This window comes from Macaca mulatta, chromosome 4 (assembly GCF_049350105.2).
Source record: "Macaca mulatta isolate MMU2019108-1 chromosome 4, T2T-MMU8v2.0, whole genome shotgun sequence".
NCBI classification, from domain to species: Eukaryota; Metazoa; Chordata; class Mammalia; order Primates; family Cercopithecidae; genus Macaca; species Macaca mulatta.
The window spans coordinates 173,330,296-173,345,512 of record NC_133409.1 but is presented as its reverse complement, the minus strand read 5'-3'; the positions used below and the strand labels follow the sequence as shown (position 1 = coordinate 173,345,512).

Here is a 15,217-nt window from a genome sequence, read left to right as displayed (position 1 = left end):
CACATTTTTCATATAGAAACGTTGCAGCCATAAACACACCACGTGGTCACCCCTTCCCTAAGCTTTGCTCCTTTAATTGTAAATAGCCAGAAAGTCATCAAGCCAGAGTTTAATAAACTTTTAATTTGAAATGAATTACCACATGTTGTGTTTGTTTACCCGTTATTAAATCTCTTAGCAACATATCAGTGGCAGAAACAGCATACTGTATCACAGCCCTGATATATTGGAAAACAAACCCATGGGGGATATTAACGGCTAATAATATGCTTCCAAGAAAAATAAATAAATATAAGCAATAGTAAAGACGTGTATTTGAAGAGCTTTTTGTGTTCTGTTTTTCTGTAAATTTGTTTAGAATAACAGCAGAAGTTACCTCTGCAGTCTTTGAATGTGAGACTTGAATAAGTCTCCATGCTCAGAGCAGAGCAAATGAATAATCTTTTTATTTTCTAAAGCATTTTCCTAAAGCAGAAAACATTTTTCCTCTCGTGATATACAGTATTCTCGGATTGAATACGCGGGTGTTCCTGCTTTCTGGAGTGCTATCTGTCCTCCTTTTAGGGGAACTGGGAACGGCATTCTAAAAGTCAAGTTTATAGCTCAGTGCAGTAGGTGTGGAAAATACAGCCCTCGTTACTCCAAGGAAAAACTAGAAAGCAAAAATGGTCCAAGAGTAATTGGCTCTCGTCTTCTGTTTTATCCTAATACTAGGTTAAAACATCAATAACACTGACAGTTTATTAGTTAAGTCAAACTCACTTTCCCAAAAGTTAAAAATTCTAAAGTAAGAATATTTAGCTCCATATTTAATGCGAAAACACTGGGAAAGAAAAAGAAAAAAAAAACCTACTTTGCAAATACATGTATTTTACAGTGTCTCATGTGGCGGCTTTACAGTTGACTTTTGAACTTGATATTTGAGCAAAAAAAAAATCAATGATTTTCTAGGGTTTTATCTAATGAAATCATAATCATTCCTTTTGTATTTTGTGAATTATTAATTTTATCTTAGGAAGATGATCTTCAACCATCAGCAAGGGCTTCGTCCGTTCCTTCCCTTTCTGTGTCTCAGATTCCCAGGTTGCACAGATGATACGCTAATGTTAAAGTAATTTGTTTTCACAGAACAAGGGCATCACAGGCCCTCAGGTTGGAAGGCCTGACTAATCTAATTCCACATACAGGAATGGTGTAAAAGTGATTCTCCTGCAGAGGCAACTGAATGAGAATTACCCACAGTGTCCATGAACATACTCCACATAACTGCCCCACAAAGGAATTCGGAATGAGGCTAAATCTGACACTGGTTGGTCTGTGCTTTGGGAATCCATCCTCCCTTTTTTTGAGACAGGGTCTCACTTTGTCACCCAGGCTGGAGTGCAGTGGTGAGATCTCAGCCTACTGCAGCCTCGACTTCCTGGGTTCAGGCGATCCCCATGAGTAGCTGGGACTACAGGCATGCACCACCAAACCTAGCAAATTTTTGTATTTTTTGTAGAGATGGGGTTTTGCCATGTTGCCCAGGCTGGTCTTGAACTCCTGGGCTCAAGTGATCTGCCCACCTCGGCCTCCCAAGGGGTCACTTTTATGACACTCTCTGCTCTTTTTCAGACTGCCAGAGCCTTAGGCTTATTTTATGCCCCACCTCTTACCTTCCTTTTATCCACACTAAGTACACCGACACACTCATTGATGCCTACCTTGGATAGTGATATTTAAAATTTAAAAATTAAAGCATTGAGCCTATTAAATCTCACAATGAAAAATGCTTAAGGCTGAGAGCAGTGACTCACACCTGTAATCCCAACAATTTGTGAGGCCGAGGTGGGTGGATCACCTGAGGTCAGGGGTTCAAGAGCAGCCTGACCAACATGGAGTAACTCCATCTCTACTAAAAATACAAAATTACCTGGGTATGGTGGTGCGCACCTGTAATTCCAGCTACTCCGGAGGCTGAGGCAGGAGAATCGCTTGAACCCAGGAGCTGGAGGTTGCAGTGAGCCGAGATTGCGCCATTGCACTCCAGCCTAGGCAACAAGAGTGAAACTCTGTCTCAAAAAAATAAAAAATAAATAAAAAATAAATGCTTAAAGTCAGCTGCAAGTTGTGATTTTGAGGACCGCTAGCTCCACACTTTACCCACCAAAACCAGACCATGTTGTCAGTCATTTCTTATCTTCTCTGGCCGCAAATCCTAGTTCTAACATGAGAGAAACAATACACTTTGGTCAAGTTGCTTTATAACTGTGATGCTTGTTACATAGCTTCAGCATATATCTGATTTCTAATTTATCTTCAGAAATATTTGTTTAAAGCCAGTGACATTATTTGATATATATGTATTCTGTGTATAAAATTTCAACACATCTCCAGGTAGACATCACTCTATAAACTGATATTTAGTTGTCTGGAGGTGGAAGTGGTGGTATCTCAATTGTGATATGATATTGACTTACTCCCAAGAAAGCAGGTCAGGTGTGTATATGGAAGCCCAGGCCTCATAGTAGATCTGCCCTTAGGAAAGCAGGGGTTACTAATACTTGAGCCTGGCAGAGAGTTGTACTTGGTCCAAGAAGGCATAATCTCTAAGGGACTTGGAGAACCCCAGTAACAACTTGAGAAGTATTTATCGCCCTCTATGAAGCTGATAAGCGGAAGACAGGAAGACAGGTGTCACCTGGGAGGTTGAATCGTGTAGGCATTGTGTCTGGCCATTATGGCTCCATGGTAGGGATCTGTCATTTTTCTCCTGAAATATTGCCATTTCCCTGATCTGTGTTCTCAACTCAACATGCCTATCCCTCTACACATTCTTTCTGGTTAAACTCAACCACTTAGCAGTTTCAGCTACAGTCTCTGTGTTCACATGGCCCTAATGAACATATACTCCCTCCCCATTCTCCATCTCCCTCCTGAGCTTCACGTCCATTTCCCAATGATCTCTTGAACATTTCTTTTTGTTTTTTGAAATGGAGTCTCACTCTGTCACCCAGGCTGCAGTGCAGTGGCGCAATCTCAGCTCACTGCAACCTCCGCTTCCTGGGTTCAAGAGATTCTCATGCCTCAGCCTCCTGCATATCTGGGATTACAGTCACCTGCCACCATGCCCGGCTAATTTTTTGTATTTTTAGTAGAGATAGGGTTTCGTCATGTTGCCCAGACTGGTCTCAAACTCCTGAGCTCAAGTGATTCACCCGCCTTGGCCTCCCAAAGTGCTGGAATTACAGGCGTGAGTCACCACACCCAGCCCCCTTCAACATTTTTATTTGGATATAATACAGAAATATCAAACTCTGCAGATCCAAAATCAAGCTCCTGATTTTCCTCTACTCTTATTCCTCTTCCTATAGTTCCTATTATCTGCTGGTTGATATCCATATCTATTGTGTTCAAAGTTTAGGAATCAACTTTTGTTATCCTCCAACGTCCATATTCAATCAATCAACATCATGTTTATGGCCATTCTGTCGCCCCTCTTTAACACTTTATGAATGTTCATTCTCTTCTCTAACTTTATTATCTCTGCCCTAATTGAGGCCCCCATCTTTTGCTTGGACTACTCTAAGCTTTTCCGACCTGTTCTGGTTTTAGACATGCCCTGCTCAAATAAATCCTCCTAAAATTTCTCAGTGATCTATCTAAAATTGAAATGGAAATACATCACTCCCCTTTATATTGGCTACCCACTTAACACTGATCTCTGATCAGCCGCAAGACACACAAAAAGGCAGTGGAAAAATGGTAAAGAAAAGGTATTACTACCCTAGAATCTTTTTTTTTTTTTTGAGACGGAGTCTCACGCTGTTGCCCAGGCTGGAGTGCAGTGGCGCGATCTCAGCTCACTGCAAGCTCCGCCTCCCGGGTTCACGCCATTCTCCTGCCTCAGCCTCCTGAGTAGCTGGGACTACAGGCGCCCGCCACCGCGCCCGGCTAATTTTTTGTATTTTTAGTAGAGACGGGGTTTCACTGTGGTCTCAATCTCCTGACCTTGTGATCCGCCCGCCTCGGCCTCCCAAAGTGCTGGGATTACAGGCTTGAGCCACCGCGCCCGGCCATACCCTAGAATCTTATACATGGCTAAATGATCTATCAAAAGTGAGGGAAAATACTAGACTCTTTCGGATATACAATGACTAAGAGAGATCCAAACTCTAAACAAATTACTAAAGACTTATTTCAGCAAGAAGGAAAATGGACCCAGAGTGAAGACACGCTATCTTAAAAATATAATGAAGCATCAATATGTCATTAAATTAATTTTCTATTAAGAGTAAAAAATACTAACTGTTGTGTTTAATAAAAGAGTGAAACTGAAACCATAGCCAATAATAGCAATTGGAAGAGGAGGTGTTTTCAATGGGCAAGGCGTGCCAAAAGTCCTTGCCACATCCAGGAAAAGAACGGAAATACGGAATGAGCTTAGAATTTTAAAGATGTTTTATAGTTAAATATGTAAGTGAGAAATTAAGGATAACATCTAAAGTAATGGATGAAATCTGTAGATTATACAGACAGAAGGGCATAAACAAATTAATTTCTTTAAAGCAAAGAAATAGGACGGTAAATTTAAAGTGAAAATTAGATGCCATCAACAAGTACAAATATAACAATAATAAGAGTAATTTCCAAAACTTTAGACTTACCTATTTAAATGGCACATGTTATTTACTTGTCTTTTCTTCTATTTTTAATTAGTATATGTGAGTTTTACTTATTTTGGAAGCACATGTGTATTTTGATACCTCTCTGCAATGGCTAATGATCAAATTGGGGTATTAAGGATATCCATCAACTCAACCATTTATCTTTTCTCTGTGTTATGAATATTACAAATCTGATATTCTAGCTATTTTGGAACATACAATAAATTATTGTTAACTATAATTTTCCTACTGTACTCTCAAATACTAATGTTTATTCCTTCTATCTAAAATTGTATTTTTGTACCCCTTAATTTGTCTTGAAAATAAAATCCAGATTTATGCTACTAATTGATACATGCCCAAACTGTACTACAGAAAAATGTTACAATTTAAAAATAAGGGGTAGCATAATAATGTGTGCCATGAAAATACTAAAAATTAATAATTCAGGTGCGTAGCATTCATATCAGATGAAACAGAACATAAATTCAAAAGTATTAATAGACAAACAGAAGTAGAAAAGAATTATAACATCCTCCAAACTATAACAATTATAAACTTGTATGCGCTTAGCAGATTCAAAATGTATAAAGCATTATCTGACAAAATTACAGGAAGCAATGGACAGATCCATTCATAATTTTCTCTGATCTACAATGTGTAGATTTTCTCTGATCTACACAATGTGTGGATAAATAAAAAGTTAAGATACATAAAAATGTCAAGAGAATAAATACATAGAAAATAAACAATCAGTGGAGAACTTGAATGAAGGTAAATGTCAGTTGGATACTGAAAAAAAAAAATGAAAAGATTAAAAGCAAGACTAATAAGGAAAAACAACGATGGCTAATATTAATAATCAACATTAGTAATGACAAGAAAAATATATAATATAATGATAGAGTTACTTGTATTTCAAAATTATAGTAGTAGTTTTGTGTATTTTCTTATAGATACATAAAAATATCTATTGAGTAGTACATCGGTTTCCTTCAGGGAGAAGAACTAGGTTGCTGGGGAGCAAAAGGGGAAGGCAGGTTTTCTTTTGAACAATGTGAATATATCACCTGCTCAATAAAACTTAAACAAAAGGAGATAAATTTAAAAATTAAAAAGATAATGTACCATGACCAAGTTAACCCAATTGGTTAATGAATTAAACATAGAAAGATGGCATAATAAGTAACAATCAAAAATTGAACCAGAAAATAAATGTCCCCTACCACCCTCCTAAAAACAACAACAACAACAACAACAGCAACAAAGCCCCAGAACTCTTACAGGTCGATGAGGCAAAACATGGCCCAAAGAAAAAGTGGACAAAGTATAGGAACAGGCAATTTCCACAAGATAATACCCAAATGGTCAACAGAAATATACGTAGTTTCAAAAATGCTCTAATATACTTGTATCCAGAAAAATCCTAGTTAAAATAGATATTATTTCATGGCAATTGAATTGGCAAAACTAATCTGACAGCAACAAGGGTTGATAGAATGTGGGCTAAAGCAACTCTCTTACACAACTGTAAGGAGGGTAAATTGACACACTAGGGGTGGCAGTGTCACTAGTCTATACATTTAGAAAGTGTGTGCATGTGATTCAGCCATTCTTTTGGGGGTTATATAGTCTCTAGTGAAATTCCCACCCATGTGCACAAGCAGAGCATGTTCAGGACTGGTCATTGTGGCTTTGTTTGCAACAGAGTATAACTAGAAACAACTACAATAACATAAATAAATAAATTTTGTTACAATCCTGCAAAGGAAGTCAATACAACAAAATTAGTAAATTAGAAATAGACAGATATAGTTAGATAAATATCAAAGACAACGTTGACAGAAAATAAAAGTTGCAGAAGCAGATGTGAAGTATGATATATTTATGCAAAGCTTAAAAACATAGAAAAGATATACATTGTTAGTGATTCCATATATATGTAGAAAATGTTTTAAAATATACATGGAAATGATCAATAACAAATCTGAGAAGGCTGAGAATGGAATTAGGAAGCAGTTCACAGGGAGCATTAATCACTGATAAATGTTATTTTTTCATAGAAAAAATGGGAAGTAATACGGCAAAATGGTAAAAATCAGCAAAGCTGGCTACTGGGTACTGGTGTTTGCTATGTTATTTTCTGTATGAGATGTTTAAAATATTTAATAATTTCAAAAATAAAAATAAAGTACTTATTACAAGGCTGCTTATCACTGGTAATACTTGTAGCATTAGTACAATGCTGGTAGTGCTATTACATGCTGTCGTTATTATAATTAATACCAATCCATCAACTGCTATTTTAACTGACACGAATGTTTACTGCTAGAGGATACACCCTGTTAAAGAAGCTTGTGAATCTTCTGGTAAATGCAACAATCCTTTTAGAAGAAGGAGAATAATCTCTAATAGCATATATATTCTGTAAGTTGGAATTTTTGTAGATTGACTATTTCAAAAAACTTTATTTGCTTATTTACTGCCTGACTAAACCAGTCCTGAAGACAAAGGCCAATAAAATAAACTATATTAATTGACAACTATTTTTCTGAAAATATGTTATCTTTCATAGCCAGTTTTTGGTTACCAGTCTTGTAAGCATGCAAGAAAAATTGAAATCTAAAAATAAGAACCAACAGAAGTCAAATTATGCCCCCTTAACAAGAACAACAAAAAAACTTTCAAAGCAATAAGGACATGGAGAAAGACTTGTTTCAATGATGTTATTTTATATTTATGTATGTAATAGACAATGTGATATAAAAACTAATATTCAAACATATTTAAAAAGAATGATAGTTTCTTATATTCGTAATATAATTTATACAACACGACGTGAAATACTAGCAATAGAATGCTGGGGAAAAAAAAGTCAACCAACCCTGAGAAGAGTATACCGTGGATTTAGCTTCTTCCTCATCCATTGAGGCACAAGCGTTCTTCTCTGTTTCTTTCTCTGAAAGGCCAGCTGTATTATCCACTCCTGATTCTGCTTTCTCTCCTTTAGCCATTAGGCAAACTGGAAATTCAGGGGAAAGTCGAGTATGGCTTTCATGATTTTTTTGACCATCAAGATGCAAAGGAAGTTTGATGACCTATTAAGAGATCAATCTGTTATCTAAATTGTTGAAACTATTACATAGTTTTCATCTTTAAAAAAGAGACAATTTGAAAAAGCTAAAATATCAATAATAAATTCAGTTTTCCATACATTATATGCTTTTGTTTGGTTGCATTACGAAGAATGCAGGTTTTTTGCATTAACAAATTTACACAAGTGCTTCAGATAGTACCATTTGCTCTCTATATATTAGTTTCTCCTTTATTTCAGTTTATAATTTTTAAAATTTCTTCTTCCAAATAACACTATCTAACATTCATACTAGGAGAAAATTAGCAAATATTCATTCACTATTTACCATCTCCAAGAAATAATATTTTAAGTTCAACAAGAAATGACAAGATTGTAGAATCTAGCAGTGAATGAGTGCTCATTATACAATTTTTTCAATTTTTCTCTATGTTTAAAATTTTAATAGTAAAAGTGCTTGGAGACAGTAATGACACAAGAAGTGAAATATTCAGGAAAGTGAGGAATTGACAGACAAAGTTTCCTGGGAAAGAGTGACAGGCTATCTTTCTGACATCATTTTCACTGTTGCATCCTTACACACATGCTGTGGGGAGTCTCAGAGCTGTTGGCCAATCTCCTCTGGGATGCTCAGGGTTATTAGTCTGAGTACTATCCCTAATGACACCGTGAAAGAACACGTGAATTCATGGCTAAGCCACGTGACCTGGCTCTGCCAGCCCCTCGTTGACAGTATAAGTTTCTCCACACTGACTGACCCAGGAGAGAAATGTTCAGGATTCACCTGGATTGACTTGTTTCCTTTTTATCTTCCAACAGGGCATTGCAAAAAAACACTTTGCTGTTCCATCATCTGCATTACTTCTCTTTTCTCTTCCCAATTCCAACTTATTCTTTTCTGAGTAAATACAGCATTAACTTGTTCAAAAATGTTTGCATTTGAGAAAACTTATATTGGAAAAATCCACAACTTTTAGAATTTCACATAAGAGGAAACTGAGGTTTCCAGAAAAGCAGTTTTTTGTTTTTGTCCTCATGAGAGAGAAGGATCTACATGCCTACTTATTCTGCCTATAATCAGAAAATCATGCATCTTGCATGTTATTATTCTCATTAATAAGACTCACTTCCCCATGAAATGTTCAGAAGGAGAAAATTATTTTTATTGTCTATCAAATAAGAATGTTAGTGGACAATTGCATCCATTTCTAATGGATAATGCCAGCTGAACTCTGCAAATAAATTATAGTATTCCTTATTTTTCTCTACAGAGTATTTTTAATAGAAAGTCAGAAAAAAACGAGGCAAATTTTAGTAATACGTTCAAATTCAAGTAGATTTTGGTCAAATCAAATTATTCTAATGCTGCTAAAATATACCCACTTTTCTTGACCTTGCAAATATTAAACACTACTTCGAATTTAACCTCAAATATATACTGTCTTTATGATGAATAACAGTACTACATAAATTGTCTTTTATAAAACAAAGCTGGTTCTGACTTTCCATCCCATAATTTACAGAACGCTGAATTTTAGGAAACAGTTAGTGAAAAAGTCAGTTAATAATTATAGATGTCTTCCACATGAGTTAGACCAAAATTTACTTATTTATTTATTTATTTATTTATTTATTTATTTATTTTGGGCCAGAGTTTCGCTCTTGTTGCCCAAGCTGGAGTGCAGTGGCGCGATCTTGGTTCACTGCAACCTCCACCTCCCAGGTTCAAGTGATTCTCCTGCCTCAGCCTCCTGAGTAGCTGGGATTACAGGCACCTGCCACCTCGCCCAGCTAATTTTTGTATTTTTAGTAGAGACAAAGTTTAACCATGTTGGTCAGGCTGGTCTCAAACTTCTGACCTCAGGTGATCCACCCGCCTCGGCCTCCCAAAGTGCTGAGATTACAGGCATAAGCCACCACACCCAGCTCAAACTTTACTTTCTTATGGCTATATTTATTTTGACTCTTGATATGGAATTCAGGTCACCAATTTTTAAAATATTTTCTTATGGATTTTCTATAGTTATCTTCAACCTTTAGATAAATTTTCAATTTTTTTTTACATTCACTTATAATAGTCTTCCTTTTCAAGTTTATTTATATCAGCATTTCTGATTCTTAGAAGGTTTTAAAAAGTTCTGATGCCTGACACCCCACCACAAAACAACTAAATTAAAATATCTGAGACTAGAACCCAGGCAAAGGTATTTCTAAAACTTCCCACAGAATTCTAGTGTGCAATCAGATTTATCTTAGGATGGCACTATTTCCAAAATGAATAGACAGGTACATATTCATATAAACATTATTTTATTAATAGCATACCTACACTGCCCCAACACGACATTTCAGCAAAACATTATAATGGAATTAGATAAGAAGAAAAAATGCCAGGTAATTCTACTCAAAGTAAATAGGAAACAGGAAGACCGTTGCTGATTTTAAGGATGAAATTACTTGTGTTCCTGGGAACACCCAATTGAATAGTTCTATCAGTTAGGTAAGCAGATAGGTAGACAGACAGACAGACAGATACATTACATAGATATAAGTAAAACTTCAAACATGAAGGTGAAGAAGAACAATTTATGGCATTATATGACACAAAAAACCTGGGGAAAAACATCATAATCAGGAAGAATAAATTTGGGTACAAGGAACACACCATGAATGCACTGGAATGCTTATCCTTTTTGCATCCCTAGAGCAGGCAATGCCCAATGCACAATAGAAGCTCAATAAACACTTTTTTTTTTTTTTTTTTGAGATAGGGTCTTGCTCTGTTGCCCAGGCTGGAGTGCAGTGGTGCGATCTCGGCTCACTGCGACCTCCGCCTCCTGGGTTCAAGTAATTCTCCTGCCTCGGCCTTTCAAGTAGCTGAGATTACAGGTGTGTGCCACCAAGCCTGGCTAGTTTTTGTAGCTTTTTAGTAGAGACAGGGTTTCACCATGTTGACTAGGCTGGTCTTGAATGCCTGGTATCAAGTGATTCACCTTGACAAGGAAACTTACCAGAGCTCCATCCCCACGTTGGTGAGATGAAGCTGCACACTGTGCCCCAGCAGTGACAGATTGTGAACTGAGACTTGAGTGGCAGCTCTGGCCCATTCACAACGCAGAAAATTTTATTAAATGATCTTTCAATTTCCCACTAATTCTATAATTTGATTCCTTTTTCCAAATATTGATTTAATCTGTATTATCAGAAATCAGCATTAAGATGTAATAACTTTTACCATTCTATGCCACTTTACTTATTAAATTTTCCAATGGCACGAAAGGAAGCTGAAGGCTAGAAAGAGGCAGCTTTAGAAAACATTTTAATTCCTTGCCACTTAAAAAATCATATTGCAAACCTGAAAATAGAGATTGCACAGCCAATGGTCCAAGTCCAGACAAATCAAATCTTCAATCTTCCTAAAGTTGCTGAGTTTCTGGTCATAATGTCCTCGGAGAAGGGGACACTTATATTTTCCCTCCACTGTATTAAAGTTGTTATCACACAAAGGGAACACTGCCCAGCCCACAGCCTGGTCCAGGCAAGCATATGTGCCACGAAGGAGAAAGAGTTCAAACAAGAAAGCCATGCCAGGGCTCACATTTTTCTTTTGAGGGAGCACCTATGAAAAATATTAAGAAAAGAGAAGATAGAGACGCTTGTGGTTTTAGAAACACGTTACAGTCAGTGATGACTATACACAATTTAGAATTAAGTAAAATGTTGGTCTATACTCCTGTGGTTGGCCCTTGAAAACTCACCATTGGATGTCTTTACATTCACAGTCCTTCTAGCCCCAGGTAATTGAGCAACCATGAAAATGTGATCTACACAAATTTGACCCTGCCAGTTAAAGAGTCTAAACTTCATGCGTTTTAGAAATCAAGTTTGCAACATGTTAACTCACATAGTAGTCTGTGTTTTCATTTCATTCCTCTTTGATCGAGCTGGCACCTCTACTGTATAACTATTTCTATCTTCCATAAGAGTCACTGTTTTGAATGCCTGCCATTCATTTTTGTATCATTCACTTACCCAGCACAACTGCATCACACAGAACAAATGCTTTTTAAAAAGTTATTAAGTAAATTATCACAAATTATCCTACCCATAATAATAACTTGAATTATTATTCCAAAGTCCACCTCTGGAAGAATAAATAGAGTCCTACTTAATTTTGTGATTTTTCTGTTTATTTCAGTTGACACTATAATGCACATGCTGTATAAGTGAGTTGTCAGTGCTAAATAAATAGAACTGAATGTAAAGATGGGCGAAATAATCAGAATGACCAAGCCACTGATCAAGTCCCCAGATGTAGAGATGGAGCCTATTCCATGACCTTAAAACAAAATTTAGAGAAATGTAAGACACAAACAATCTTTTTTAAAAACTGAGTTACAGCCTTCGATTTCTTTTTAGAATTTTGTGTGGATAATTACAAGTAGACAAAGATTGGAACTTAGACTATTTTTAAACACATATTTAACCAAAAGTGTGTAGGTATATTGTATATTATTTTTACAAATATTCCAAGACTTAGTTTAGGTATAAAATGAAACAGAGGCATCTGTTGAAAAATGCCATAACCTTGTGGCAGCTGCTATTAAACCATTAACAGGATCAGGTTTTATTTAAACCAGATTTATCATTTTTTTACAACAGCCTATGGGAAAGCTAAAAACACTAGGCACAAATCACTGACAAAAGAGAACCTTGTTCAAGCTGTACTTTTCATTTGGCTAGTTGGCTGTGAGTAACCTTTGTGATAAGAGAATAAAAGTTGAATTGGGAGAAGTAGTCAGAATCCTGTTTTGGGCCATCATTTAAAAATCAAGTTGAACTGATACTATCGACAATAATTTCATCTATTTTTAGCCCTGCATTTAGAAGTGAAAACTAGAGCCCCTGTTACACTAAACTCCTATGTATTCAGCTATACATTCAAAGTAGATGAATTAAGAATTTGTCCAGTACTGACTCAATTCTATCATTAATTTTGTTGCGGTCTTAGGAAGTCACTTCTTTTACATACAAGTTTCCATGCATTTGAGTTCTCTCTCAATAAAAAACAAAGCTATAAATATCTTCTTCTCAAAGTTAATGTAATTATCCACTTAGTAAATACAAACGTTCGGCTGGGCGCGGTGGCTCAAGCCTGTAATCCCAGCACTTTGGGAGGCCGAGACGGGCGGATCACGAGGTCAGGAGATCGAGACCATCCTGGCTGACACGGTGAAACCCCGTCTCTACTAAAAAATACAAAAAACTAGCCGGGCGAGGTGGCCTGTAGTCCCAGCTACTCGGGAGGCTGAGGCAGGAGAATGGCGTGAACCCGGGAGGCGGAGCTTGCAGTGAGCTGAGATCCGGCCACTGCACTCCAGCCTGGGCGACAGAGCGAGACTCCGTCTCAAAAAAAAAAAAATACAAACGTTCCCAGAAAATATGACATGTGCCTTTATAAAATTTATTTATTCTAGGACCATCCCAACCACTTCTAAGATGACTTAGTAATAGTTCATTTTAATAAACAGAAAAATAGCATAGTCAAGGTTAAAATACATCTGTGAACATGTAAAGCAGCAGCATCATTTTTTTGAGTATGTGAGAAATAGTTCAAGGCTACCAAGCACAATAATAAATACCATGCAGTCCTGTGTCACCTCAAGAGGAACTCCATCTCAACGTGTTCTACAAGATGGGGGAGTCACATGCAACTACCCTGACAGCCCCTAAAATAGTTAAGCATGTGAACAAGACCACACCTAGTCACCGATACTGAGAAGGAAAATGAAAGCCATAAATTGTTAACTAAAGGAAATGACTTTATCTGATAACAGTTGTAGTTTTGCGTTTGGTGCCTTTCCTTGGCTGCATATTGTAGGAGAAATCTTCTGCCCTGCAGTATGTAGCTTGTAATTCATTCATTTCCTCTTTGGCAAGAAAGGCCACTAAATTTCAGCGTACTTTGCAGAGGATCCTTTTCACAAATCTGAGTACTTCCATAGCTATCCCATGATGATTTTTCAGTAGCTTTGTAGTTAAATACCATATGTTAAGAAAAATATATGTGTTGGTCTCCCCCAACTATCAATGCCCTCCGTCAGGAGAGTCCTGGTAGGTGGCGATTATAATAGCCTCAGAGTCCCTTAATTTAGTGAATGCCATGAAGAACGCCTCTGTGATGCTGTTCCTCTCCCGCCTCCCACCCTCCACCTTCAAGTACTGCGCTGAATACCTGAGTGATGAAATAATCTGTACAACAAACCCCCACGACACGAGTTTACCTATGTAAAAAATCTTCACATGAACCCCCAAACCTCAAATAAAAGTTAAAAGAGAAGAGTACCCCTCTGGAAGGAAGAGCTGCTGCAAAGCTGAATTCCACTGCATAGCATAAGGGTGATACATTTGATCTTCCATATTGCAAAAGGTACATGTGAAAGGTGAGTGGAGAAAAAACGGAATCCAAGAAGCAAACGGGAATTTTGAAGTCTTACTGTTAAATGGAGGATTGGAAGAGAAGGTAAAATTCCTTACACTTTAAAAATGTAAAGGATAGGCCGGGTGTGGTGGCTCACACCTGTAATCCCGGCACTTTGGGAGGCCGAGGCAGGGCAGATCATGAGGTCAAGAGATCAAGACCATCCTGGCTAACATGGTGAAATCCCGTCTCTACCAAAAATACAAAAAATTAGCCCATCGTGGTGGTGGGCACCTGTAGTCCCAGCTACTCGGGAGGCTGAGGCCGAAGAATGGGGTGAACCCGGGAGGCGGAGCTTGCAGTGAGCCGAGATCAGGCCACTGCACTCCAGCCTGGGCAACACAGTGAGACTCCGTCTCAAAAAAAAAAAAAAAAACTATAAAGGATACACTTTTAAACTACTTTTAGGTATACTTTTAAATTAAAGCACTCCAGAGAGGACTAGAGTAAATGCAAAAATGATAACCATGCACATTCACAAAACATTGTTCATTTTTCTGGACTTTTGGATTTTTGGTAATGATTATTATTTTTACAGAAAATAAGTATACTAAGTGATTTCAAAAATCAGAGAGCCTTCAAGGTCCTGCTTCCGGTTATGATGAAGATGATCAAAAGTAACCAACACTTCCATCATAAAAAGGAAACAAATCAGTTAAATTACAAAATTGTATTTTTAACCCATTGGGAAACTGGGGACACAAAGAAATTTAGGGGAAACTAAATCTCATAGAGGGATCAGCCCTTCCTATATGAACTAGGATAGAGGCAGCTTTAATCCCAGGAAACAGGTGAGGAAGCAGACCAGTCACTGGGTAGACTACTTTGCAGGGGAAAGAGAAACTGGCTGAACTTTTAACCATCATGGGCTCTTATGGAACACTGAAAACATATCAGCCTCAGACAAAGAGCAAGTTCTCACTATTTACCAATTCTCAACCGTGGGACTTTTAACAAGTGCTCAGCAGCATGTGGGCAATTGAGTCTAGATAGGGA

General features: G+C 37.3%; 1 protein-coding gene across 1 annotated transcript in view; it reads right to left on the bottom strand.

Moving 5' to 3' along the window:
* Window positions 1–15,217, bottom strand: part of LOC106997768 (uncharacterized) — a 218,386-nt gene that overhangs the window by 90,740 nt on the left and 112,429 nt on the right. The window contains exon 5 of the mRNA XM_028847847.2: window positions 7,531–7,668. Coding sequence (XP_028703680.2) covers window positions 7,531–7,668 — 138 coding nt within the window. The remainder of the gene's footprint in view (window positions 1–7,530; window positions 7,669–15,217) is intronic.